At 32.7% G+C, this 27,895-nt stretch overlaps 6 protein-coding genes and 1 non-coding gene across 7 annotated transcripts; 3 read left to right on the top strand and 4 right to left on the bottom strand.

Moving 5' to 3' along the window:
* Nucleotides 1-264: 264 nt before the first annotated feature.
* Nucleotides 265-846, top strand: LOC125815039 (putative F-box protein At3g25750). Its single transcript, XM_049494446.1, has one exon. It carries the CDS (start codon nt 268-270, stop codon nt 844-846), a length of 579 nt encoding a protein of 192 aa, XP_049350403.1. The 5' UTR covers nt 265-267.
* A 2,175-nt stretch (nt 847-3,021) lies between these two features.
* Nucleotides 3,022-4,325, top strand: LOC125815649 (uncharacterized). The gene has a single exon (XM_049495179.1). It carries the CDS (start codon nt 3,072-3,074, stop codon nt 4,239-4,241), a length of 1,170 nt encoding a protein of 389 aa, XP_049351136.1. The 5' UTR covers nt 3,022-3,071; the 3' UTR covers nt 4,242-4,325.
* Nucleotides 4,326-4,536: 211 nt separating this feature from the next.
* LOC125815639 (receptor-like protein kinase 7) lies at nt 4,537-7,824 on the bottom strand. Its single transcript, XM_049495164.1, has 2 exons — nt 5,219-7,824; nt 4,537-5,121 (listed from the first exon to the last, which is right to left on the bottom strand). The coding sequence occupies exons 1-2, from the start codon at nt 7,782-7,784 to the stop codon at nt 4,742-4,744; spliced, it is 2,946 nt and encodes a 981-aa protein (XP_049351121.1). The 5' UTR covers nt 7,785-7,824; the 3' UTR covers nt 4,537-4,741.
* A 4,139-nt stretch (nt 7,825-11,963) lies between these two features.
* LOC125815651 (malate dehydrogenase, glyoxysomal) lies at nt 11,964-14,664 on the top strand. Its single transcript, XM_049495180.1, has 9 exons — nt 11,964-12,179; nt 12,297-12,512; nt 12,977-13,291; nt 13,573-13,662; nt 13,764-13,847; nt 13,969-14,004; nt 14,099-14,188; nt 14,331-14,425; nt 14,502-14,664. The coding sequence occupies exons 1-9, from the start codon at nt 12,105-12,107 to the stop codon at nt 14,572-14,574; spliced, it is 1,074 nt and encodes a 357-aa protein (XP_049351137.1). The 5' UTR covers nt 11,964-12,104; the 3' UTR covers nt 14,575-14,664.
* Nucleotides 14,665-14,822: 158 nt separating this feature from the next.
* Nucleotides 14,823-17,712, bottom strand: LOC125815646 (uncharacterized). The gene is made up of 3 exons (XM_049495176.1): nt 17,395-17,712; nt 16,664-16,999; nt 14,823-15,841 (listed from the first exon to the last, which is right to left on the bottom strand). Exons 1-3 carry the CDS (start codon nt 17,527-17,529, stop codon nt 15,017-15,019), a joined length of 1,296 nt encoding a protein of 431 aa, XP_049351133.1. The 5' UTR covers nt 17,530-17,712; the 3' UTR covers nt 14,823-15,016.
* A 228-nt stretch (nt 17,713-17,940) lies between these two features.
* Nucleotides 17,941-18,014, bottom strand: TRNAV-AAC (transfer RNA valine (anticodon AAC)). Its single transcript has one exon. It is a non-coding gene; the product is annotated as a tRNA-Val (tRNA).
* Nucleotides 18,015-22,548: 4,534 nt separating this feature from the next.
* LOC125815652 (transcription factor bHLH18-like) lies at nt 22,549-25,244 on the bottom strand. Its single transcript, XM_049495181.1, has 4 exons — nt 25,200-25,244; nt 24,362-24,976; nt 23,640-24,020; nt 22,549-23,132 (listed from the first exon to the last, which is right to left on the bottom strand). The coding sequence occupies exons 2-4, from the start codon at nt 24,971-24,973 to the stop codon at nt 23,058-23,060; spliced, it is 1,068 nt and encodes a 355-aa protein (XP_049351138.1). The 5' UTR covers nt 24,974-24,976; nt 25,200-25,244; the 3' UTR covers nt 22,549-23,057.
* Nucleotides 25,245-27,895: the final 2,651 nt, after the last annotated feature.

Here is a 27,895-nt window from a genome sequence, read left to right as displayed (position 1 = left end):
GAGTTGACTATTTAGATGCCTTATTATGTTGGAAGGAATGGACACTCAACCTATAAAAAAGAATTCCTTCAAATCACAATTGTGTATGGAGAAAGGATACCTATTGATTACTGCTTTCTGAATAGTTCCAAAGGAGGCTATGGTTATTGGACTACTCCCCCATCCGATCGCAAAATATCATTTTTATTTCCTTATTCCAGTTATGGTTGGTGCTGTTGTTGTTTCCCAACTTTTGTGGTTCATCAGTTAGGACAAAACCAAAAATGGATGAAACAAGAATGCAATCAAAATGGCCTTATTGATCTGAATGATCCTAAGGGGCAACTGATACAATTCTGTAATGCCATTATCTTTGACAGGAAGTTTTATGCACTAAGTTTGCAGGGGACCCTTGCACTAATAGAAGAGAGTGATGAATCTCAGTTTCAAGTCACGCGATTAAGTAGAAAACAAGCCATTCCTTCAAACTACTCAAAGCGGTTTATTGAGTACTTTCTTGAGTCTAATGGGGAAATCTTGCTCATTTTCTTGATCTCAGAAAGATCAAACGGGATAGTGGACAAAGTGGAAGTGTTCAAGCTGCAGATTGAAGATTTGTCATGGTTAAAGCTGGACAACCTTGGAGATAGAACGTTATTTGTGGGGATTAATTGTTGTATGTCAGTGCCTGCAAGTCAAGTTGGCTGCAGAAACAACTGTGTCTATTTTACTCATCATTCCATTGATGGTTGGAGACTGTATGATATGAGAAGTGGTTACATTACCCCTTGTTATGATGATGCTGGTTCCGAGATTAAAAACCCAACTTGGGAGGAGCCAATAACTGGAAAATCATCACGACGATGAAACACGTTTATGATTCAGTATCTCATGTATGTTGTATTATCATTCTAACATATCGTGTGAAATTGGACATAAAGTATAACTTGTTGAAACAACTCTTATATTGAGAAGATCTGCTTGATACCATTGTTGGTTTTTTTAAAAGATGATGCAACAAAAAAAGCTCAATTTAAATAGCCAACTTAATTTTTTTTTTACATGATTCAAAATTCAATAAACTACAATATCTCAACATAATAAAAATTTAAAATTCAAAACATCCTAAACCTGAGTAAATGAAATATTAGCAATTTGATAACAATATTTCAGTCAAGTTATTCATCAGGCAATAAACCCAGCCTTGGTCTGTGCTGCTAGACTTCTATGCTTGTTCCACAACTTACACTCTGTTTGGATCATTGTTCCCTTGTTCAGCACAGAACTAGTTATCCTCTTTATGCAATCCCTTCTTTTTACTTCAGGTACAAAAACTCGAAAAAACACCTCCTCAAATTCAGGTTAGTGCAGTTCAAAATCATCACTACATTCCCTCGTTGTTGCTGGTTCAAAGCGAAAAATATCATGGAGATGTTCGTTTTTTATCATGTGATTTGTGAAACCGTAGCCTAAAAATCTTCTTATGTAAGTTACCTGTTTCAACTGTGACCAGGTTCTAATGGTGATTCTTGTTCTGCCTAAATTGAGAGTGCTTGTCTTATCGTAATCATCCTCGAGAACTTTTGAAGCATCATGCTTGGTGCCATTACATACTCTCTTTATATGTCATCTTTCATAGCCTTCGTCCAGAACTTGACCTAGTTGAGCAGGAAGATCAATCAACCCATGAAATCAATCTTTTAGATAAAGGTAGATTCTAAAATTGCTTTGGATGTTTTCATGCCAGGATCTCAATTTCGTAGAAAACTAAAACAAGTAGGAAGAATTAAAGATCAATACAATCTACCAGACGATTATGTTTAGTGTTGATTTTGAAGAAACAGGGCATAAGCTGTTGAAGATCAAACTGGAACCTGGTAATGAGATTGGAGTATCGCAGCGGAGAGGACTAATCTCCGTTACTACAGACATTTGGGCAGCCGTTTTGCATGATCAACAAAGTTTACCAGGAGAATTTTGGTTATATGCTGTGTGCAGCATTACTCCATGATCCACCGCCTTGAAACTACTAAGGTGCGTAATGTAGCTATGTTTGTTGAGGCATATTTTTGACCTTTTTCCTTACTTTTAATTTCAAGCTAGTAAATCACATCACAAGCCCCAGCTTTCTACGAAATGCACAGCCCTTGCCCCGACTTAAGTTGTTGAGCGAGAATCCTAGTGGCTTGAGTTGATGCTCACTAGATAATCTTGTGGTGCCAATCTTTAACTGCACCTTCAACTAATTCAAAAAGGGAAAAAGGACAAATATATCCCGAACTATCATAAATGGTATACAGATACCCTTCGTCTTAATTTTGAGACATTGGTGCCTATGCCGTCCAAAAATTAGAGCATATATACCCTTTATACTAACGGACATACACGTGTCATAATCTTATCCACTGATCCGACATTTATTAAAGATCGGATCGATGGATAAGATTGCGTCACGTGTCCCTATTTAGTCTTCCGTTAGAGTGAAGGGCATATATGCTCTAGTTTTTGGACGGCAGGGGCACCAATGTCCCAAAAGTATGACGGAGGATATCTGCATACCATTTACGATAGTTCGAGAATATATTTGTCCTTTTTCCCATTAAAAAATGCACACATTTTCAAGTAGACCCGGAGAACATAATGATTTTCCTTAGTAACAATTTTTTTATCCACCCTGATAAATCTTTGTTCGTTTTACAAAGTAAACACAAATTAGATCTCTGCAACACCTGAAATTGGATCAGTACCCTCATACAACATTCTTCACATCCTGAGGAATATGCACTTCCATTGTTGTTTATAATGCAATGCCAATATATTAGGATCCAATGGAACATGAAACAATAATCGTGGTGGTTGCATATTGTTGGAGGGTGAGGGGGTTAGTCAAACATCTAAATGGTCAATTCTACTCAACTATTTAATTTAGTCACAAAACTTGTGTCCCAAGAGGTCAACTACCTTGGAGGCTACGGTTTCTGGTGCTTCTTTTAATATTTAAAAAAAGACAGCAGGAACATGGAGGCAAGCTAATATAAAAAGGTGCATATTAGAAGTTTCAGAATAGTCCTCTCTTCATCTATTCTCTAAAAATGAGTCGTCAAAAAAAGAAGGAGAAGCTTGTCAAACCTCAAGAAAAGACTAAAAGCTTCCTAGAGCCATGGCCAAATCTCCCTCAACAGCTCCTCGACTTTATGGGAAGGCAACATCCTGATGAAACCAATCGTCTTATGCAAAACATCAGCTTCCTTGGTGTTACTAAATCATGGAGATCAGTACCTAAGCAATGTAGTACCAAAAATGCACAATTACCCTGGCTTGAAATTTCCGACAAAGATCATTTCTTCCAGTCCAAGACTCAAGAGCATACCCTCAACATCCCATTTCGACTAGGTGAATATTGGTGGTGTGGTAGAAGTACATCATGGGAAAATTCTTGGACACATTTTCATGGATGTTCACACGGGTTGATTGTTGCTGGAGGGAAGGATCCTGCAATGTACTGTCTCTTGATTCCTACTTCAAGATTCACTTATCGGAGTATTCCCACTTGGGATCCCACAATTCCATTCAAGTTTGCAACTCTGTCTTCAAATCCTTATAACAATAACAAGGCCTGTTTTCTGATGGTGTTAACAGGATGTTCCACTCCAGCCTTTGTGGTTTCTCATCTTGGATACCAAAATAAATGGATGAAAGAAGAGAACACCTTGCTTGACCCTAACTGCTCAAAAAGGAAACTAATGCAATTTACTAATGCCATCGGCTTTGAAGGTAAGTTCTATGCATTAAGTTTACAAGGTACTTTAGCTGTAATCGAAGAAATTGAATCCAGGTTTCAAATCACTAAATTAAGCAGAAGCCGGGCTGTTCCATCAGTTTTTCCAAAACACTTCACAGAGTATTTACTTGAATCCAATGGAGAGATCTTGTTGATTTTCTTGATATTTGAACAATCGATTAGGAAGGTGGATAAAGTGGAAGTGTTCAAGCTACAGATGGATGATCTATCATGGTTAAAATTGGACAAGCTTGGAAATAGAACATTGTTTGCAGGCACTAATTATTGTATGTTCGTTAATGCAAGTCAATTGGGCTGCAGAAGCAACTGTGTCTATTTCACTGAGCGCGCTACTAATACTTGGCGGTTTTATAAAATGGGAAGTGATACTATTTCTGCCTGTTTTGATGATTATGGTTCTCAAACAATAAGTCCAGTATGGGAAGAGCCAATAGTTGAAAACAAATTTCTTGTAAGATGAAAAAGGAAAGTGTTATATCCAGTTTTAATTAACTTGTGTGTGTTGTATTACCAATAATATAAATAGAACAGCATTCAAGGAACAACTTGAAGCTCTTCATCTGCCATTGTAATTTGTCATAATTGGAATGTCCGGTTAATTGAACTTTCTTTACCATCTGGAGTAGATGAACGTACTCGGGAAGGAAATGATCTTTACATGAAAATTTAAAAAAAATCACTTTGATGGGGATTGGCTGGATGATATGCAAAATTAAATTATTTTGAACCAGAGAAAAATAAAATTGGTTGTAGGGTAGATCAACTGCTCAGTTTCTATAAGTAATTTGGATGTGAAATACATTACTTGCTAGTTGGATTTATTAATGCAGCTGTGAAATACACTATTTCTTCAAAAGTGTTATATGTACACTAAGCATTCTTTGTGAACTTACAACATAGTTCAATATTCTGCAAAATTCCTCTGCTCTCAACGAGAAAGTTCAACATCATGACTTGCCATTAGTTAGCAAGTCCTTGTTTCCTGCCATCCTCATTCGGTGAATTTACGACTACATTTGTCAACTTGCAAGGCTCGGCTTCTTCTAGCATATGAACTACCATCCTCATGGAAGGTCTTAATGCTGGCGTCCTTGATGTGCAATGAACTGCAATTTTAAGAACCTCAACAGCATCTTCTTTGAACCCCTCGAAAATGTTTGAATCCACCAAATCGATCATGCTAGTTTTGTTTCTTATCTTGCTACAAACCCATTGGACTATGTCACTGTTCTCCCCGTACTCTGCATCCACTGGCTTCTTTCCAGTGACCAATTCCATTAGCACCACCCCGAAGCTATAGACATCACTCTTCTCGGTCACCTTGGTTGTGTAAGCATACTCTGTTGTGTCAAACAATGAAGAAAGAAAAAATTTAGAATTTGCCAAAGTTATATTTAAGTGACAATGAAATGGAAAAGGGAAGAGAAAAATATGTACCAGGAGCAATGTAGCCATGCGTCCCAGCTACAACCTGAGAAGAGTCCTTAGTACCATTAACATGCAAAACTTTGGCTAATCCAAAATCAGCAATTTTTGGCTTCATCTGTTCATCCAACAAGATGTTGCTAGACTTGACATCCCGGTGCATCACGGGGCTGTCATATCCGTGATGCAGATACTCAAGCCCTTGAGCAGCACCTAATGCAATATCATATCTCACCAACCAATCCATCTTGACTTTCTGAGACGTGTGCAATCGGTCCCATAAGCTTCCATTAGTTAAGTATTCATAAACCAGCATATTTGAGTCCTCACTTGTGATGCTACAGTACAATTTGACAACATTGACATGCCTAATGGAACTTAACGTGGTCACCTCAGCATCATACTCCTTTGATCTTCTATTCTCCTTCACCAGTATGGCTGAGCTGTCCTGGTAACTTTTTTGGTCACCAGAATCGGATTTAACAATGTGTTTCACAGCCAACTGTTTTCCACAATTCAAGACTAATCTGTACACATTCCCTGAACCACCTCTACCAATCAAATTTTCTTGCTTCAATGCCTTCAAGACTTGATCTTCACTAAAGCTCAATACATGAAACTGTTTGATATCCCAAGAATCAAGTCTCTTTACGGGAGTGTTCTGATTATTGTGCTTAAACTTCACATACACGAAACACGTAAGTGACAGAACAAGAACAACTACCCCAGCTATCAAGCACAACATGACTGTCCTGTGGTCTCTAGATGTGTGAGGATCTGATGAACATGGCCTGAGACTACCAAAATTCTCACTACAAAGATCTGGATTTCCCAAAAAGCTATTACTAAAAGCTTTTATTGATAAAGAATCCGGTATGCTACCACTCAACCTATTGTTTGACAAATCAAGAAGGCTTAATCTTAAACTCGAAAGGGTCGCTGGAATTTGACCTGAGAGCCTGTTATCAGATAGATTGAGAGAGTTCAAGCTAGGCAAAGAGCCAAGACTTTCGGGAATTGCACCAGAAAGTGAATTACCAGCAAGATTAATTTCACAGAGAGAAACACATGATCCAATAGAATCTGGAAGACTTCCAGAAAACAAATTATACTCTAAATGAAGAGTATTAAGCTTCTTAAGTTCACCTATTGCTGCTGGAATATCACCAGAGAACTGATTCGCGCTCAGATTAATGGCTACCAATGAAGAAACTTCTGATATTGTCTGTGGTAATTGACCATTGAACCGGTTGTAGGCTAGGAACAACTGTGCTAAAGACTTTGCTTCACCAATATTTGATGTCACTGGGCCTTCAAATAGATTCAATGTGAGATCAATGATTTCCAAATCTGGCAAACTCCAAATTCCACTAGGGACTACTCCTGAAAGTGAATTGTTGCTAACCCGTAAACGCTGCAACGACAAACAATTAGCATAGTTCGAAGGTATCCCACCAGTGAAGTTGTTCTGGAGAAGCAAAAGATCAGTCATACTCCCTTTCTTGCACATATCAGGTGGTATTGAACCAGTGAACATATTCTCAGAAACATCAATGTACTGAAGTTCTGCCCATGATCCAATATTTTGAGGAAGAGAACCAGAAAACATGTTTCTGTACAATGACAGTTCTGTAAACTTGAACTCTCCAAATTCAACAGGAATCTCACCAGAAAAATGGTTTTCAAACAGCTGCAAAGATTCAAGAAGAGATAAAGACTTGAGCTCTGAAAGATCACCTTCAAGATTGTTACTTGAAGCATCAAAATTGACAAGGCTACTGAGATTCCCAAACCCCACAGGGAACTTTCCTGTGAGTCCATTAGAATAGATCTCAAGCTGTTTAAGCTTAGAAAGTTTGATTATTCCATCTGGGATTTTGCCTGACAAGTCATTATATGAAAGCTCAAGATTTTCAAGCAGAGTGAGATTTCCAATACCTTCTGGAATTTGGCCTTCAATACTACTATTGGTAAGGTAAACCCAATATAACTTATCAAGATTCAAGATTTCAAGAGGGAATGGACTTTTATTAAATGAATTGTCACCCAAACTCAAGAAAGTTAAACTAGTAAGATTTCCAAGTGAACTCCATGGAAATGAACCAGAGAATCCACTTCTATTGAGATTCAAAAACTCCAATTGGCTTAAAGAAGACAAATTTGGAACTTCCCCTGAAAAAGAATTGTTACCCAAATCCAAATACTGCAACTCTGTACAGTTTTTCAAATGGTCACTGACTCTACCATACAAGTAGTTAGTACCAAGAGAAATCTTTTCTAGTGATTTCAGAGAGCATAGTGAATCAAAAGAGACAACCCCAGATAGATTCTGTTCAGAAAGATTGATTTCTTTAACCAATTTGCTGTCAGAATCACAGAAAATTCCAGTGAAGTTGCAAATGTTATTCTGAGGTGTCCACGTGTCAAAAAGATGTGAAATTTGTGTTGTTTTCAGAGTGGATTTGAAATTCATAAGGAGCTGTAACTCATCTTGTTGATGAGTAGGAGAAATCAAGAATATGAAAAAACAGAGCAATAAAATTGGGCATGGCCGGAAAAAGTTGGCACTGGCTGACATTTTTTTTTTCGCTAGTAAGAAGAATAGAGAAGAAAGTTTGGTATGGTATGGCTATGTTTGATGTTTGGTTTCTGTGGGAACATGAAATCCACGAGAGAGAAAGTGGAGAATTTTTTCTCAAGAGGGTGGCCATGAGTAGTTTCCAATTCTCTATATTCACACTCGTCAAGAGTTTCACATGCTGATTTGGAAGATTGTTTTTTTTAAAAATTTGATGTCCAATATTATTTTGGAGACCGATTAATTTAAATTTGCGTTAATCTCATTCTAAGAAAAGCACCTCATGACCCGAATCCTATACCTCTTAAAAAAAGAGCAGTTTCGTTGGGGGTGATTTGGAAGATTGTTAGTCCTCACTTTCAATTTATTTTTATTTTACTTTTTTTTTATAATTCGTTTCAAAAAATATTTTTTTTAATAGTAATTTTTCATTTTTTGACTCATGTTAAAGACAATAAAATTAATGAATTTTTTAATATATTTTATATATGTTTTTTTTAAGATCCTAAACTTTAAAAATCTTGCTTATTTTTTTAAATATTTGTATTCCGATTAAAGTTAGATAAATAAATTGAAACGCAAAAAAAAAAGGAAATACTAGTATATTACATATGCTGGTCAAATATTAGTATATCTCTCTGAGGAGAATAATCAACAACGTCAAATCAAGTGGAATAAATATTTGTATATAAGTGTACTAGTAATAGGAAAAAGGAAAACGGAATTTTAACCTTTTTTACTATTCTGTCATTCCTTTGTTTAAATTTATTTGTCTTACTCTTTTTGATAATTCATTTTTTAAAAATGTCTTTTTTATTTTTTGATAATTTTTTTATTTTAATTTTTTATATAAAATATTTAATATCACAAGATTAAAGCGAATAAATTATTGTTAAGCCAAAACTGAATAAGAAACTAAATTGCACAATAAATTATTGTTAAGCCAAAACTAAAATTACTGTAATATATTGAAGTATTGTCGGTTGAGAGGTGGTGGGGTGGGGTAGGGTGAGGGGGGTGTCTTTAATTTTATAAGAAACTAAATTGCACAATAGAGACCCTTACAAATTTCTATATGCATATCCTAATTCCTACTCTTTCTTTCCAACAACTTTCAAATTATCTCCTAAATGGAAATGGAGAATTTTAATTTAATAAGTATAAATTATCACTACACTCTGCAATTCTTTTGAAAATTTTCTATTTTGTGTCTATGTCTAGATCAGCGCATTCAAAATTTAGATAATGTGAGATTTGAATTTAAATAATTATTCATAGAAATTGCACATAAATTGATGGTTCGATGGAAATGCATACCTCATATTCCATAAATTAAGTAGGAAACTAAAATAGCATAAACATTTCTTCGGATTAGTTGTGAAAAATAAGATCTTTGTCCCTTTTTAGTAATAATTATATGGAATTAGTGACATGAGTACAAAAACAGATAGACAAAGTGACATAGTGAAATCTAATAATGGCCGCCAAGGTTGACTCAATAGCTGCCATTTTTGAGAGAAAAAAAAGGAGTAGCAGCAACAAATCAATCTTGCCACGGCTTATTTCTTTTTGTTATAAGACTTTATGCTATAATAACAATTATACGACTTTTGCTACCTATCTTTTTGGACTTAGGTAAATGGAAATTCTAAGTGATAACTGACTAATGATTTACTACTTTTTCTACTCATGATGATTTTTTTTTCTACTAACTTTAGCCAACAGCATGTGCATCCTTCTCAAGCTCTTGGTCATTATCAAAACATTTCTCTTATTCAAATTATATATATATATATATATATATATATATATTATTTGTTTTTAGCATGAACGAATTTAGAATTTTAAATTAATAAATATTACAAATACTTTTTGTTTTTCCGCAATAATAAATGCAGGTTCGGTGTGTATTTTATGTGTATCGTGTCTTAAATCGATAAAATAGTTTGATATATACAAACAAGTTATAACATTTTGATATATATTTCAAATGGCACTAAATAAATATTGTCATGTCTTCACTTTTCTTGTAGACGACCATAATGCACTATATATTTATATACTACGTACACATTTGTTTTTAGTCCTCTCTCTTGGTATAGTGCATGTTAATTAGACGAACTTTTTTTGGGTCATATTTTCATGAAAACCATGTGCTACTACTTTAGACAAAAAGAGGAAACGGAAGGTGAAACTTATACAATGATCGTACCAATTATTGTAGCAAGTGAAATCTTTTATTGATTGAATAAATAACAAATAATCTAAATTCAATAGCAAACTAGTATTTTTTTTTTTAAAAATCAGGTTATAAGTAATTTCTTTAATTAATTAAAACACAATTGTGAAATTAATATCAAATTTCAGTTTTCTGCAGGACTTACGGCAATGTCACAATCGAAATTAAAGAATTACAATTAATAAGAAGTCACTAGAAAGAATATGGGAAAATATAAATGATAATTAATTAGAATCAGATGCCTAACTGATATTATGAATATTTTGCTTCTACGCTTCCATTTGATAGTGATTTTTAGTCACCTTAAAAGTAAAAGAATGGGAAAGAGATCTGTACATTTATCCAAACTTCAACACATAGAATCGTTCAATATATCATAATTTAAATCGCGGTGTCACAAATTCGAATCAAAATAATATTTTTATATATTATAATGTTAATGGTATGAGAAAAAGCACACGAAAGAAAAAGGATAAAAAGAAAAAGAAACTAATTAATGAATGATAGTGGGTGTTTAAATTATGTGAAGAGCCTAATAAAACGTAACACATAATTGACTTATCATTAAGGGACAAAAAGTAAGTAGTTGATATGAATAAACTATTGACAATGCTTTGTATTTTAGTTGGAAAAAGTACAACTTTAAGTATAGTTGATGCATCAAAATCTTGGGTATAGATAGACAAAATGATCATTATTCCTGAAATCAAAAGATTCGATGCATGTGTGTGTTGGTTAAGATTATTAAATGGCACATTAGACTTTTGATATAAATTTATTCTAGCTGGTTAGAGTTATATATGTAAGCATTTATAATGTAGAGATTAGTTATGAGAAAATCTATGTATTATTTTATATAGGTAAGTATTAGTTATGAAGGGATCCTGTATAAAATAACACATATCATCATTTATACAAGTATTAGTTATGAGAATTTCTAAATTGCAAACTAAACACTATATTAATTTATATGTAAACATATAACTCAAAATAGTGTAGTATTTAACAAATTGGTCCAATTAAGGTTTGAGGTTGTTCAAGATTTAAAAATTTGAGTCTGGAATTCAAAATGTTATCTCATCTTTGTTCTGATAAAATGAAAATAAGTATTAGAGAAATACCTTTGATTGTTCAAGAGATTCACATCTATTAATTATTATATAATTATAAAATAAAAATTAAATAGACGGCAATTCATAGCACAAATTGGAGAGAGTACATTTTCATTTATTTGACTGGTCCAATTTACTTCTGAGTAATACAAGGCAACCTTTTGGGTCTTGGCTTTCACTTGGACCAAAATTTTACAAAATTTAGGCCCATTTGTTTGCAGCCCAACTAAATTAGTACTATTTTTTTTAGCAGATTTTCACTCATTCATAAACTATTTTTGTGTGGACTATAAAATGATTCTGATTATGGAAGTAAATGATATTTGAAAAATTAAGTTTATATTAATTACTTTTATTACAGAAATATGTGACATAGTGTTCGTTAAAATAATAAAAAATATGATCGGTAATAATCATATAGAAAATGTTTATTGAATTCACAATAATATTCATCATACTTAAAAGAACATATCAATCAAAATCTATAATGTCTCACTAACAAATGAACATACGAGTTGCCTGAATGTGAATTACACAATCAAGTATTTGAACACAAGTTATGCCCAAAGTAATTCAGTCAAAAACACATTTATCTGGGAGTCACACATTGCGTCATAAAAAAAAATGTATCAAAAAAAAATACTACTTAATACTTAAGAAGCAATACTAATTGAGACTTGAGAATCATCGTGTACTAAGAGCCAAAGAAATTATAAGCTTCAAGTTGGGGAAAAAAACTGATTTTTGTGTACCACAAACATTATAGCATAGGGATAATTCTTGACAAAAATTGTTTTCCACAAAAAGTTCGAAAAAAAAAAACAAAAATATTTCCTTCACCATTCACCTTATATTATTATCGTTTTATCCACACAACATTTTTCCCCCTTTTTAAAAAAGAGTAGAAATATCCTAATTAGAAACAGAAAAGACACAAATTTTCTTTCATTCCAAAGAATCAGGAGGAAGATGCAGCCATTAGGTGCAGAAGTTCACCAACGAATTGCCAGAATTTCAGCTCATCTTTACCCTTCAAATCCCCAGGTCTGTTCTTTTTCTACTGGGTATTCAGTTGAATGAATTTTTAAGTTTAATAGATTGTGAATTCTTGAACAAATTATTTGATAATTAAAACTGTTGTTTTTCGCTATACTCATAAAGATGGGAGATGGGTCTATTTTGGAAAGAACAAATTGCAGAGCAAAAGGTGGAGCAGCTGGATTCAAAGTTGCTATATTGGGTGCTGCTGGAGGAATTGGGCAGCCACTTGCGATGTTGATGAAGATGAATCCTTTAGTTTCAGTTCTTCATCTCTATGATGTTGTTAATGCTCCTGGTGTTACTGCTGATATTAGCCACATGGACACTGGTGCTGTTGTGAGTTCTTTTCACCACAACCTTCACTTATTTTTTATTAGATTATCGAGTCATATTCACGTATAGTCACTGAACTATATCCATGATTAATGTTAAAGTAGATAAACTTTCGTAACTCTACTGTTATGGTGAGCGAAATTCAGTTACCTTAGTATAACATAAGTATTTGTTACTTTAGTGTTATAGTGGATACAGATCAGTTACTATGATGTGACAAAAGATAGTTTTGTGACTCACGGATTATGGTGAAGTTTAGTGACTATGCGTGAAATTTAATCTGGATTTGCACTGGGAAGTCCCACTTTGGGGTAAAATTGTTCCCAACAAAAGACAACTCCATGCCCAGAAGCTCAAATCCGAGAACTCTGGTTAAGAATGGAGGAGTACTTACCACTCCAACACAAGCTTTGGTAGTTGAAATTAACTCTTCTAATATGGCGAATAATATTCTTTTGTTCATTTAGGTGAGGGGTTTTCTAGGGCAAAGTGAGCTTGAGGGTGCACTTACAGGAATGGACCTTGTGATCATACCTGCTGGTATTCCACGAAAGCCAGGAATGACAAGAGATGATCTTTTTAAAATTAATGCTGGGATTGTGAGGACCCTCTGTGAAGGAATTGCAAAATGCTGTCCTAATGCTATTGTTAATTTGATTAGTAATCCAGTGAACTCCACAGTTCCTATTGCAGCTGAAGTTTTCAAGAAGGCAGGTACTTATGATCCAAAGAAGCTTCTTGGAGTTACCTCACTAGATGTTGTGAGAGCCAACACTTTTGTGGTAAGTCTTCCCGATATTATACCACTTTTAAAGAGTGTTCTGTTCTCGTTGAACTTCATTAACTTTGCTCGATTTCACTGTTTATTTCTTAGCGTCCTCTATATCAGCTAACTGTAATTATCTAATCTTTCCCAAGAGTCAATGCTTTGTTTTTTGATAGATTTTCGTGCTTTTGAAATTTCACCAGACACCTCTGTCACTGTTTTGTGGCTCCATCCACTTACTGCTAGACCTTTCTTTTTCTTTTTCTTCTCCTTTGTATCTGATTGAGGACCTTACAGGCAGAAGTCTTGGGACTAGATCCTAGGGAAGTAGAGGTTCCTGTGGTTGGAGGTCATGCTGGGGTGACAATTTTGCCTCTTCTCTCACAGGTCTAACAAATTTATACTTAAGCAGATATACAAAGAGAAACTTTCCTGCAGCCTGAAATCTCCTCTGATACTGTTAATGTGAACTTTGTAATGTATTGTAGGTCAAGCCTCCTTGCTCCTTCACACATGAGGAAACAGAATACTTGACCAAGCGCATTCAAGATGGAGGAACAGAGGTTGTTGAGGTATTGTGCAACTACCATCTAGCACAACGCGTGCACTACTTTGCAATTCAGCATATACTGATAATTTCTTGAACCAGAATTGAACTGTCATTTGTCACCTCAAGAATTTTTATCTTTGCAGGCAAAAAAAGGGGCTGGATCTGCAACTCTATCTATGGTTAGAATTACTCCTTGAATTATTTCAGTTTATGCTTTCTGAACATTGAATATGGGCATATTGAGTAAAACTGAATCTATTGCAATGCCTATAGGCATATGCAGCTGTAAAATTTGCAGATGTTTGCCTCAAGGGCTTAAGAGGAGATGCCGGTGTGGTGGCTTGTGCTTTTGTAGCTTCTCAGGTACTTTCTCAAACTTATTGGCTGCCCCCTTTATAGCCAATCAAGAGCAGAAGGCTAGACATAAGTGCAAAAGTCCTAACAAGCCGGCTTGTTTTCTTTTCTGTCAAATTTTCCTGACTGGCCAATAACAATTTTGACACAGGTCACAGAACTCCCTTTCTTTGCCTCTAAAGTACGACTTGGCCGTACTGGAGCTGAAGAAGTCTATCAACTTGGTCCCCTAAACGAGTATGAGAGGTAAGAACGCTCAGCTTGACCTGCAATTCTTCGGATATTAGATAAGTTAGTCATCTGACTGAGTATATTCCAACAGGATTGGACTGGAGAAGGCCAAGAAAGAGCTTGCTGAGAGCATTCAGAAAGGAATTTCCTTCATCAGGAATTAGTATTGAGTTTCAAATTCAGTAATACTTTTTCTGATTGTCTGGTAAATATTATAAATGAAATGGTTGTCTGTCAAGTACTATGCTAATAAAGAGTATCTACATTTTGTCTGTGAAACGAATATTATTCAAATATAAGCTTCATGTGCTTTGCTAGTTTTGGTAAAAGAAAAAAAGAACAAACTCTTCTGTGTTCCACCTGATGGAAAGCGTTCTCATGTTAAATTGGTGAACTTCCAAGACATTAAATATGAAAATAATCTAAAGACTGTTGAATACCAAAAAGATCTGGCATATATTCCTGATACTTCTTTGATGAATTCTTAGAGAGTCGGGTCCCTTCGTGCCTGATGTATGCAATAGCTATAGAAACAGAGGACAAAAGAAGAGGGCAATTTAATCTATACAGTTTTGCTCAAACACAAATCTTGCCCGTCTAAGCAGTTTACAAGGTGAATGGGTTTGGAGGTTGGTGAACAATTGAAGTCTTTGACATGGAGACATTGCCCAACTGCACACTGGGTGCCACTGTATCCTCGATAGTTATCGGATCAACCTGCACAATTTTCTCTGGCACAACTTTGTCACCATCTACCTTTGCCAGAACTTCAAAATGCATCCTTACCGTTTCAGGCTTAGTTCTCCACTCTGGATAACCCTCCAAATTGAACCCATCTCCTTCCTTCAACTTCTTCTCAACTCCAAAACCAATCTTCACAAAAGTCTGGGCTGATACATCTGCCTTCAGCAACTTGAAAGAACCCTTTTTACCTGATTTAGGACCCAGTATATTAGAAAGCAAGGCCTCAAAACCAAGCAAGTTCGAGTTTGAACCATTGATAGATGTAACAGGCCACAATGTAGTGAATTGATTGGGTGTAAGAAGTGCAGTGGTTTCTCCCTGGAGATCAATAGCGGAGATGGCGTCCATGGCTTTCAATTTTGATACTGATGACAACTCAACAAGACCAGGTGCAAGCCGTTTAAGCTTAAGTTTGTTTGCAGAAGGGGCAGATGGTGAGGTGGGGGATGTAAGAGATGTAGGACCAACAATTCGAAGAGAGAGGAGAGGCCCCTCTTGAGCAAGAGAAGCTTGACGTAGATATTCTGCCAATGCCAACATACCAGAGGCAAACCCATTTATCGTTCTGTTGAAGGGCAGTGGAAGTTCTATAGGGTGGCGCAGGCTAACAGATCTGGCACCCTTGACTGTAACGACAGCACCATCGGCTAAAATGACTTTCCTCAGCTCCCCAGCATCCACATCATGCTGCATGTCGTTACCGAGAACAGAAGCAAAGTAGATCAGTGACATGAAAATTAGCAAGAAAATAGAACGATTAAAACTTCAAATCATTTTCATAATACTTAGACAAGTGGTAGTGCAGACAACTAACTGAAGAAAGACAATCAACACATCAAACACACTGACAAGTAAGCCAATGTAAGTGAACTTTGGATAGTTAAGCTACATCCATCGCCTTCAAAGGAATCAAGATTTCAGTAGAGTGACTCTCTATTTCCCAGGACAGATATAAAATGTCAACCTAACGTACCAAAAGTAATTCAGCTAAATCCACCAACAAGACAGGAACACATTTCTATCCAATAAAACCTACACCAACCAAGATCCTAGACAACATGATGAATGCTTATTAATAAGAGCAAAGGGCATCATTGAACATGAAACAATGGAAGACTACTGCCACTAAGAGACTGATTTCCAGCTTAAAGCTCGGAGAAGCATACAATTGAACATAGGGTCATTCAATAACTATTTAAGCAAAAGAAGACTCTTTTCTGGGTAAACAGCAATAGCACTCTCATGAAACACCAAAAAGAAAAGGAATACTACAAAAGAGCCCCTCGAAACTAAACATACATAGGAATATCATGCATCTAAGGTATTAGAGTTCATAACAAAACAAAAGACAGCCAAAAAGAGGAGGGAAATATTCAACAATGCCATAGAGGGTACTTAGTACTTACTATTGACAAGCAAAATTTGTTGCTGAATATATCAAATAAGAAAGCTAACTTACAAAAGACTTCCAACATAATGTACAGTATTATACAAAAAACTCTCACTTACAGGTAGTGAAATTCTCATGTCCTTGGCATCCTGGATCCAGAGCTCCATGGGACCTGCCAAAGTAAATGGTGCCAAAACAGGCACCTGATTCTCCAATGTCCGCCTTTCAACCAACCCATTTTCTTCACCTTTCTCTACCCGGAAAATGGGCAAATCTACAAATTCCCATTTATTCACATCCTCCAAAAGCTTTAAGGGAATAACTTTATTATCAACTTCAACATCAAACTCATAAGACACCGACCTACCCACAAGAGCATCCCTCAAATCAAACCCAGATATCTTGAAATCCTCCGCTTGAAAACCTAACCCCTTTACAATTGACTCCTTCAAGTCCTACAAAACAAACAGAAAATAAAATCAACAATCAGAAACTCCAAACACAATCCCAACTTCAATACGAAAAAACAAACCCTAAACCAAAATCTCACGAGTAAATATCTGCCTAATTGCATTGTTACCGTAACACAATCAGCCTAACGAAACCAAAACAAATCACAATAACAAACTAACAATGATGTATCTCTAATAATTAAAAACTTTAGACACCTAATTGATGTTAATATAATTACTAAGATCCAAACAATCAATTTTGCATTCATTTTCTGGTGGGTTTCACATGATTGAGACCAAGAAAATCTTGAATTACAAAATCAATCTCGTCTCTCATTAGGTAAGAAAACAATTACAAATAAAGATTAATAAAGAAAAGAAAAAGGTTCATGACTTACAGAAATAGCTTTAGGATATGGAGGATTAATATCTTTGCCAGCGACAGAAGCTGCAGATGAAGAAAACCGAACAGCAATCGCAAGAACAAAGATGACCAAGAAATAACAACAACGGGCTGATCGTCTCAAATCCATTGATAAATACTTGGAAATTCTAAAGAAAAGGAGATTTGATTCCTCAAAAAAATAATGGAATAGAATGGGAAATTCTCAAATCTCAAGTAATGCTTAAGAGATGGATTCTTCTTCTTCTTGATTCTTTTTTTTGGTTTTTTTTTTTTTTTTTCTAATTTAGAATGAAAAAGGCTGTGATGTGTTTAATTGATTTTTGCGTGGTGGAGAATCGAGAGTGATGATGACGTGAAATGGTTCGACCAATGAGAGGTGAGGATCTGATGTGGGGTTGATATAATTGGATGAAATGACATGGCGGTTGTTTCATATGGTGGGACCCTTCATTTAAAAATTGTTAATAATTGGATTTAAAAAATGTAGACGGTACCGACGACGCCGTTTGGTAGGCAATTTGATTTGGGAAAAAAAAAGTGGCTTCGCCCGGGCTCGAACCGGAGACCTTCAGTGTGTTAGACTGACGTGATAACCAACTACACCACGAAACCTTTTGTGTATAAGTTATTGTTTGTAATTAAATATAATTGAAGAAAATCACACTAACTAATTTTTTAATTGTTCTACGAACCAATTGATGTGGTGTAGAAGATGGAATTGTTCCTTCCTTAATCATAGGTCTCGAGTTTGAGTTTTGTGTATGAAAAGTTTTTTGGTAGGGAGCACTCCCCCCTACACTGTGAATTCAGATTAGTTGAGCTCCAATGCGGGAAGTGAATGAGAAACTAAAAAAAGAAAATCAATTTTTATCTAATTTATATTTTTAGTTCATTTTTCGCACCATATCAACTACCTGAAATTTAGTCATATATGGTGCGAACTTCACACAAAAATGCATCAAAAAGGTATTCAATTTTCACTTGCCAATTATTCTACAACTTGAGGTAAAAAATATACGAAGTTTAATTTGATCTTGGCATGCCAATTTTTATGCAAAACAATGATAAAAATTGCTAAACTTCAAGCTAATATTCTTTCAAGTTTGATTGTGAACACCTTAAATTTATTTTAAAGCGACAAAAATATTAGTAATATTTTATACAATGTGACTATTTCTTAAATAGTGACGCTGAATCTCTTTCGTGCACTTCCCTCAAAATGGATTAAGTAGGTAAATAGTCATTTCTAATAGAGAGTTTTCTAATACATGCTATCAAATAATAATTAGATTTCTCTTGATATGTTATTAACATTTAGTCACTCTTTTGATATGATAAAAATTTGGACAAAAATGCTCCCAACTAAAACACAAAACAAATCCGACAAACATTAATACTGGAATTTGAAAAGAATTTACTAGTTGAAGTTAAGAATGATTTATGGAGTTCAAAAATTGCTAAAATTTCAAAATCAAGAAAAAAATAATGGGATTCTAACATTTTATAAGTTTAAAATTAGAATAAGATTTACGAGGTTCAAAATTAAGGATGATTTATGGGTTTAAACCTCTAAGGGGCTCTGCTCTCTGCACAATATTGAGTCCGAGACTAACTATTGGGTCTCTATTGATTGGGCTTAAACATTCAACAACATTTGATCCTACATATGGCCCATCAAAGCACAAATAACTCTGGTCCAACAAGTTTGCACATTCGTGTATATTTTTTTAATTTTAATTTTCAAATATTAAGATTAGCAGAATAAAAAAATATTAAATTTAAGGGAAAAGGGTCAAAAATGGCCTTAAACTATGTGAAATGAACAAAAATGTCCTATAGTTTGGCTCAAAAATGCCCTTACCGTCAATATTTTGGTTTAAAAATGCCGGTATTTTTAAGAGAGAAGGGTTTAAATTTGGACCAATCACATTAAGCAATATAATAAATAAATAATGTATTTAATAATTTTACTTTAAGGGAGATATTAAAAATAAGGGCAAATATGAGTCAGGATTAACATCAAGGGTATTTTTGAGCCGAAAGGTAGACGTCAGAGATATTTTAGAGCCGATAGATGGATGGAGGATAATTTTATACCAATTCAAATACTTGAGGGACATTTTAGACCCTTCTCCGTTTTTAAAAAATAGGAGTATAAAACTAATAATCTTTAAACTCTATTGAAATACTGGCAGTATAAATACTCACCTGTTTTTCTTCCACCTAATTTAAAGTGACCGACCATAAATGTGGTCAAAAAGTGATATTAAAGGTACAGCAGGATAAATAATTTTCTGTCAATAAATGCCAAAATAGAAGATGTTTAGTTTCAATTACAAGCTCTCTTAATCTGCCACGTATAAACCTTTGGTCATAATTCTCTACCCAAACGCATTTGCTGTTTTTGACCTTCTAGAATGTTGGACTGTCTTCGACAGGAAAATTTTCAATAAAAATAATATTGAGTTTTCTTAAATTTTTTTTACATCGTGTGTAAATTAATGAAGTATACGAGTGTCATTATGTTGTTAGTACAAATTAGACGATCCACCCCTGAAATCTGGGAATCCAGCTAGAATGTTTAGTTCATTATTTTTATTTTAATTTATTTTAGAGTTCATATTTGATAGTTGATACAATATTTTCTACTTTCATTAAGAAATTCATTTTAATTTACTTTTTTATATATATAAAATAACTTATTTTCTTAGAAAAATATTTAACCAACCACTAATAATAACATATTCAATTTGATCCTACAAAAGGAAAAATATGCTTATCAAAATCAAACATATTATATATATGAATATATATTTGAGAAATTTTTTTCTTTCGAACCAAACACACTCCGAAATAATATAAAAATACTAAAAAAACATCAAATTGCTTTAACGAGACCTTTTTATGATATCAAATATATTATTGTTAGTATATTATATATGAATCGACTTTATATCATTTCTTTAATCATAATCTTGATTTCCTCTCATCTCATGATATTTTTCTTTAAAAAATAATTTGTTAAATAAAAAACAATATATTTTTTAATGAAATTTTTTATAATTGTAAACTATGATAGATAAATTAAAACAAAGAAAATACTAATCTCTTTCCCGCATAAGCAAGTTTTTCATAATTTATGGGAAGTAATTGTAAATTGAGCAATTTGATCATTTTTTTAGCAGTTTGGCAGATAGCAATTAGATCGTATCAAAAATAGTACAGTTTAATCAGAAAGGATCTTAATTATTACAACTCTAATATAAGTTTTTCAAGCCTAAGTACAATTATTGCCTTGAATATTGTCATTAGCTAAACCAACTACAAAAATTATCTATTCTAGTTTCAACATTTGCCTATAAAAAGACAAAAAATTTGACAACATGCCTTAATATATTTAATAAAAAAAATTGTTTTTTTTTTTTTTTGAAAAAAAACCTAGAATGAATAAAATCTCCCAAGTCCTAAACAACTTCTACGTATATACGTATCATATTATTTTCCACACATAATTTATCCTGTTCATTAATTAGCTACCTACTAATTGTCATTACATAAAGAAAAGTCATGGAATCTTGATTTGTCAAGAAAGATTACGATCTCTTGTAGGGAGTAGGGACTCATTGTTATACCAACTTTTATTCCTAGTTAATTAGCTACTATTATTAATTATAATGGTTATGGGTAAAGGGTTTAATCTCATTTAGTTTCTTTAATTATTTTTAATTAAACAAACTGTTTATCCATTTGTTGGCTGTCACATTAATCTCATGACAAGTTAAGTTTGATCAGCATAAGATAATGGTCCCTTAATTATTTAATATGGCAAAAATTGCAAGAAAACGTCGTATGAAAATAGTTTATTCGAATTAAGAAAAAATTTATCAAGGTTTGGACTTTGTATAATTTATGAAGGGAAGTGGAGACATGAGATACAATAGAATATAGTCAAAATACTAATGTTCAAATTTCGGCTGAAGCATAGGCGTCACATTGTAGTCAGCATGACACAAGATTTGTACTCTCTTCGTCCACTTTTATTTGTCATATTGCATTTTTCGAAAGTCAATTTGACTAATTTTCAAAGTTAAATTAGTTTACATTTATTCAATATTTTAAATAAAAAATTTAGATATTAAAAAACTATACGAAAAGTATTATAAATTGCAAGTTTTTGCATATCAATATGATGAAAGAATACGTAAAATGTTAATCAAATTTTTTATAATTTAACTCTAAAAAGGGAACTATGATAATTAAAAGTGAACGGAGGTAGTATAATTTAAATTCAATAAAAAAATTACGCAGTGTTTATCGAAGAAGAATGAAATTGTAGAGTTAATTATATAAATGAAATATGTATTAATTTGATACTACTTCAGATCCACTTTATTTGTCGTTCTTACAAAAAAAAAAAAAAAAAAAAGATAAATTACTTAATTGTAGTTTACCAATGAAGAGGACATATAATGTCATTTACTTAGACCTATTATAGATATCCGTTGAAAATCAATAAGGCCATGATTAAACATGTCTGAAGAAGGTAAGCCATTGTTTCAAGTTTCTAGGGCAAAACCATATTGCGACTTTGATACTTTGGAGGTGCATATGCTCAATGATACGAAATTTACTCTCCCATAGCTAGTGGACCTAGATCATGTTTCACGTGAACGATTTTAAGATCTTTATTTAGTTTGTTTTAATTTTCTACTTTAAAAAAATAGAAAGAAGAAGGGTGGAGGAGGGGTGGATATAGGATTTTAAGTTTATGGGTTCTACATTCTAAATAAGATTGTAGTTTACTTTAGGTTCTAAATTTTGTATCTATTAATTGATTTTCATAATACAAATATAGTATTTAGTCTAAACTATTAAATTGTATCAAATATGTAATTAAAACTCTAGTTCTACCACCTCAATGGTAAAAAAACAACAGCTTAGAATGCCATTATATATTTCGTTTTCTCTGGAGGTAAAGGTAAAGATGTAAAAATAACTCAAAAGGGGAATGGGCATTATGAATTGATGAATCAATTTATTTTATATATATATATATATATATATAAAAAAAATTAAAAGAAATAAGAGATTGACAATAATGTGGTTTTATTACATATAATAAACCAAAGTGAGATTACATAACAACAAAAGAGACCCTCCAAATTAAAAGATAATTTCAAGAGGATGTCTAAAACATTGACAAATTAAAGCAAACTAATGATACAAAGCTTGATGCCTAATTTCACCCCTAAAAAAAAAAACCCTTGTATTGTCCCTTTTCTCTAACCACTTGGTATACGTTGAATTTCTCAACCTTCCTCGTGGAAAAAAATTTACAATAAAGAGAAAAAAAATGCCTAAGCCATGGGGTCAACTATATCTTTACAATAGGTGGATAAATTGAACATGGTTAATTAACAAATTTAACCATGCAAAAATGAGAGGTTAAAAAAAAAATCCTCCCTACAAAATGACCTAATTAACCCCACGGCAAACAAGCTTCAAAGGACTTGGTTTTGAAAAAAAGGGTGAATTTGACCTCACAAGCCTAAACATCCAATTATGGAACTGGAAAAAGAGAAGGGTAAAATGACTTTCGTTATATCAAACACTTTAAAAAGAAATTACGATAAGCTGGTCAATCGATGACACCCTTCACATAAACATTTTGAGAGCTGAGCGCAAATTCTTGACAAGATCCTTTACTGTCATTGTAAATTCCTCATCCATCTGCATGGAATTAAACCTTTTTAAGAATTTGAAAAGGAAAAAAATAAAATAATAACCTAATTACCACATGTAAAGTATAAAATTAAAGTTATAACAAAAATAAAATCTAGAATTTAAGTTATATTCACATAATAGAACGAAATTTCTCTAACAACATCAATGTAGTTTAAATTGTAATAGACCAATATTAGCATATTAGAAATCATTCTTAAAACCATGTTACAAATTAATCATATGTCATAGAGATTTACTTATAATTATGTACATTATATAAAAACAGCTTGATTGGTTAAAAGTTTTTACTTAAAACTCAAAACAATATTCTTTCTGTTCACTTGTTCATAATGAACTTTACAATGAAATGCATATATATAGTAGTTAACGTTAAAGGTAAAACATGAAAAAAGATTATTTTTCTCTTGATATGTATATTGTTCTAGTAAAAGTAAAAGAAATATTTTTAATATAGTGAACAAGTAAAAGTGAACGAGCTAATAATTAATATACCTGAGCAATTATGGTAATGTCAAGAGCAGAAGTTCCAAAAGACAAAGCACATGTATTAATGACTGATAGATGAAGTTTCTCAATTTCAGCAACTGTTTTCTCAACAATTCCTTTGCTTTTTTCACAGTGGATTCTAATTAATACATCTTTTTCAGATATTCTTGCTTCAATTTCTGGGAGTGCCTCATCAACTGGTACAGTACCACTTGAGTAATTTTCATCTGATGAAGAATTTTCACCATCTCCATAAAGTTCATATTTCTTGACAAATACAACAGATTCAACTGATTTTTTCTTTGTTTGCTCCTCAAGTGTCTTCACTTTCTCTTGAAGTTGTTTCAAGTATTTTATTGCATCTCCAAGAACTGAAGCCTTGTCCATCTATTCATCATACCAAAATTTTAGTATAGCTATTTTATATAGGACAATTGTAAATATTACTCCCGCGAGTCATATTTATTTGTCCATTATACTAAAACCAACATTTACTTTTCAAGATTAATGATACACATAACTATCAATCTTGAAAACTAAGAAAATTCATCAAATTAAGCACCATCACACGATATAATGTGCTAATTTTATTATCGACTTATTTTTCATTTTAATTGCAACCATTCACAAACTCCAAACATATAGGTCATATCTTTCAAAAAATAAAAAATAAAATGACTTTCTTCGTATCAAACATATTCATAAGCTTGATAGAAGTGTATTAGTACCTTTTTGAGTCCAGGAATCAGAGCAGATAAAGCAATGAATCTTTGGCTAAGTTTTTCGCGTCTTTTCCTCTCAGCAATGATATGATCTTGAGCTTGTGTTAATTTTCCATTAGTGCTAACACTCTTATTAGCACCTTGACATGAATTATTAGCAGCCTTAAACATCATATAATTCTGATTAGCAAAAGAATCTTGATGACAAACCATATTGTTATGACAATGATCAGCTGCAAAAGATATACTGCTTGATGACAAATTAGTTGTTTCCTCTTTGGGCTTCATTGTCACAACTTGTAGGTTTGTGAAATTATTTGATGAGTTCATCAAATGGGAATAATTGGGAGAAACCACAGATTGTGAGCTCAATATTTGGTCATTTTCAATAATATTATTATTGTTCCAGCTATGACTTGTTTTGGAATTCTTTAGTGGCCTTTCTTCAACAATTTGGGACAATTCTATAGGCCTTTTATGGCCTAATAGTGGCTGATCATGAGACATGAATGATTCATGCAAATTATTCTCATGACCAAATGAAGTTGCTATGGATATTGCACTTAGCTCATCATATGAGCTAATAGGCCATTGTTGATTAAACCCATAATATTCCATTTCCTGCAACAAAAATACAAATATTCAATTCTAAATTCAATAATCTTGAAGAAACTCGCGAAAATTGTCTAGATTTTCAAAAGTTTAGACACATACACTACATCAAAAATGATCTTTTACCGACAATGGACTAGCTATTTGCCGCTATATTTCAGGCGGCTAAATGTTTTATCAATTGAATTATCAGCAATTAACTTATTGTTTGTTGCAGTGGATAGAATTGTACCTTACAAATTCCAAAATTCTTGAAAATTCCCAAAAGCAAATTGGAGAAATCCTGAACAAAAACAAAAAAAAGCCAAATTAAATTGTGGAAACGGATATACATAAAAGTAGAATATATAAGGTAATTAATGGAATTAGGGACTTACTTTAATTAATTAAGAGAAGATCAGGACAAGGCTAATCTTTTACTAATCTCCTATAAAGTTGGAGACTTTTTGCTACCATTAATGAATTTTCTTCCTCATATATATACTACTGTTATAAGTATCACTATCTCCCTTTTTTCTTCTTTCTTCACGGGTCGGGTTGTTGATGTGAACCGGCTTTTAATTATTGTGGCAATAGAATATTAGTAATAATTAGTGTATATTTCAATTTTCAACACCTTTCTGTTTGAACATAAATAAATTGCAAGTAGATCTTTTAAGCTGGTGAAAGCTAAGATTAAAATAATCTTCTTTTTTTTGTTTTATTCAGAATTTTAAAGACTTTTGAGGCTACTAGTATTTCTATAATATTTCATATTCCTCCACTTAGCCAATGAAATTTTAACAACAAAATTATTATTATATATTTTTTTTGGATCTTAGTTTTCAATTTTCTTTATGTTGGCTGCTACGTCAACTACCATAATGTTCCCACAACCTATGTCGTAATCCAAAAAGATCATCCTCCATATTTTGCGGTACTTTGATAAGAACATTGACTAACAAAAATTACTGCTCCATAAAGAAAATAAAATTAACCAATAATTAAGCACATGTAGTACGACCTACCAAAAAAATATAAGTATTTGAAAAGTATTTAAGTGTATATATAGTATTATATATAATTATTATACAACAACACTATTCTATCATATGGGCCAACTGTTAATCAATACTATATATTATAAAATACTAACTAGTGAAAATATGTTGTGCACGTATTGGATAAAATACTGTACAACTTTTCTTATTATATACACTTTCTTCATATGATGATAGGTATTTTGGTATATGTAAAAGAATTACTCCTAGTGTCAGTTTAATTTAATATATATGTGATATCAATATGTCATGAGATTATATTCGTTTGTCAGATATACTTTGAAAAAGTATTTTGTATCCAAAAGAATTATATATTGGAATTAGTTAACGACAAAAATTTAATTATTATTAAATATGTATTTTTAGCAGCAATTAGCGCTGTTTATAAATGTCTCTAAAGTCTATAACGACATTTGATCTAATGACAATTACCTAATGTTGGTAAAGGCTTTTACACTTTTTGTTAATGTGTATATTTATTGGCGCTAAAAGTTGTTTTTGTTGCAGTGATACTTGTTTGATTTAGAATTTCTATATATATATATTATTTCCAAATATTCCTTATAGTTCGAGTTTAAAACAATATATACAATTAACTTGAGAATTCTTTTTAGATCTCTCTCGATTAATCAAGATTTATCTATGATAAAAATATCACAACTTTAGAACATGAAAACAGCTTAATCGAAATAAGAGATTTTTAAAAAGTCGGTGTGGCTGAGTACTACTAACAAGTTAGCTCTAGAATATCCAAACAAAATCTCAAAATTTGTTGGGAGAATCTTGAAAAAAAAAGCCCATCTTCTTTTCTTTCTGTCAAGTAGCTTACTATATATAAAACAAGAAGGTTGTTGAAGAACATTAGTGGGTTAATGAAGTGATGTCTTAACATAACTTGATAGGTATAGCTGGAAAAGATTATTACAAGCACTCTCTATTGTCTGTTTTAATTTATTTTGTCTGATTTGAAATTTGAATTGAACAAAGTTAAAAAATAAAATAAAGAGGACTTTTTGTACTTATATTTTTGAACATGTCATCTCGAAAATTAAAATAAATAAATTATCAAAAAGATAAGAGACGGCCTGAAATAAATTGAAACGGTGAGAATATTATTATGCTCGCTCGTGGGGGTAGTTATGAGTGATTTAACATTAATCTGTGTCTGTTATCCACCATATATTAGTACTCCTGTCTAGTCTATAGATGAACATACATTTCAAATGACAACTGTGATGTTGGACCTTTACACCTTCAACTTTTCATGTATCCATCCACTAATTCTTACTACTATTATATTCTCCATATATTTTGTTTGACTATATATATTTATTTTTATTGAGTAATAAGCTTTGGATATCTTTTACAAAGAAAAAAGAAAAACTTGAGAATGAGGTATAATCTTTTGTATGTTTATTTGATATACAATGTCTAGAGTTAGTCATCACAAAATTTTATATGGCTGAAGTTTATTCATTGCTTGAACTTTGGTCATTTATGCTAAAGTTATGTTATTATTGCAAGACTTCAATTTTTATTTTTTTTTGAAATAACACATCACTGAAATTATTTTAGAGTGAATAGACATATATATTTTTAAAAAAACTATGTATAAGTTATATAGTGGTGTCCAAAAAGGATACCTTGAAATTCATAAAATTGCACGTTTTTTCCTTCAAATGAGTTGATTATTAATTTTTTGCCCTTTAGCAATTGAACTTATGCTAGGACATAAGATTTTTTAGAAACTGAAGTCAAGCTTGGATTATAACATAAAAATATACCAAATGCGCAAGAAATTACTTGTTATGAGGGACATAAATTAAAGACCAACACAAAATATAGTGATAAAAGTACAAATGAGCCTGTGAACTGTGAAATTACCTTC

The sequence above is a fragment of the Solanum verrucosum genome, unplaced genomic scaffold (genome assembly GCF_900185275.1).
Source record: "Solanum verrucosum unplaced genomic scaffold, falcon-dt-bn FXZP01000261.1, whole genome shotgun sequence".
Lineage (NCBI taxonomy): Eukaryota > Viridiplantae > Streptophyta > Magnoliopsida > Solanales > Solanaceae > Solanum > Solanum verrucosum.
This window is presented reverse-complemented; position numbering and strand designations above follow the sequence as displayed.

What these genes read in the sequence shown, in the direction of transcription:
- LOC125815039 (XM_049494446.1), top strand. Translation starts at nt 268, where the DNA reads ATGAAACAAGAATGCAATCAAAATGGCCTTATTGATCTGAATGATCCT.
- LOC125815649 (XM_049495179.1), top strand. Translation starts at nt 3,072, where the DNA reads ATGAGTCGTCAAAAAAAGAAGGAGAAGCTTGTCAAACCTCAAGAAAAG.
- LOC125815639 (XM_049495164.1), bottom strand. Translation starts at nt 7,784, where the DNA reads ATGTCAGCCAGTGCCAACTTTTTCCGGCCATGCCCAATTTTATTGCTC. An exon ending in GCATGGCTACATTGCTCCTG is followed by an intron (nt 5,122 to 5,218) that starts GTACATATTTTT and finishes TTGACACAACAG; the next exon opens with AGTATGCTTACACAACCAAG.
- LOC125815651 (XM_049495180.1), top strand. Translation starts at nt 12,105, where the DNA reads ATGCAGCCATTAGGTGCAGAAGTTCACCAACGAATTGCCAGAATTTCA. An exon ending in GTGCTTTTGTAGCTTCTCAG is followed by an intron (nt 14,189 to 14,330) that starts GTACTTTCTCAA and finishes ATTTTGACACAG; the next exon opens with GTCACAGAACTCCCTTTCTT. An exon ending in CCCCTAAACGAGTATGAGAG is followed by an intron (nt 14,426 to 14,501) that starts GTAAGAACGCTC and finishes ATATTCCAACAG; the next exon opens with GATTGGACTGGAGAAGGCCA.
- LOC125815646 (XM_049495176.1), bottom strand. Translation starts at nt 17,529, where the DNA reads ATGGATTTGAGACGATCAGCCCGTTGTTGTTATTTCTTGGTCATCTTT. An exon ending in CATATCCTAAAGCTATTTCT is followed by an intron (nt 17,000 to 17,394) that starts GTAAGTCATGAA and finishes TTTGTTTTGTAG; the next exon opens with GACTTGAAGGAGTCAATTGT. An exon ending in ACATGAGAATTTCACTACCT is followed by an intron (nt 15,842 to 16,663) that starts GTAAGTGAGAGT and finishes AACGACATGCAG; the next exon opens with CATGATGTGGATGCTGGGGA.
- LOC125815652 (XM_049495181.1), bottom strand. Translation starts at nt 24,973, where the DNA reads ATGGAATATTATGGGTTTAATCAACAATGGCCTATTAGCTCATATGAT. An exon ending in TGATTCCTGGACTCAAAAAG is followed by an intron (nt 24,021 to 24,361) that starts GTACTAATACAC and finishes TATGATGAATAG; the next exon opens with ATGGACAAGGCTTCAGTTCT. An exon ending in ACATTACCATAATTGCTCAG is followed by an intron (nt 23,133 to 23,639) that starts GTATATTAATTA and finishes AATTCCATGCAG; the next exon opens with ATGGATGAGGAATTTACAAT.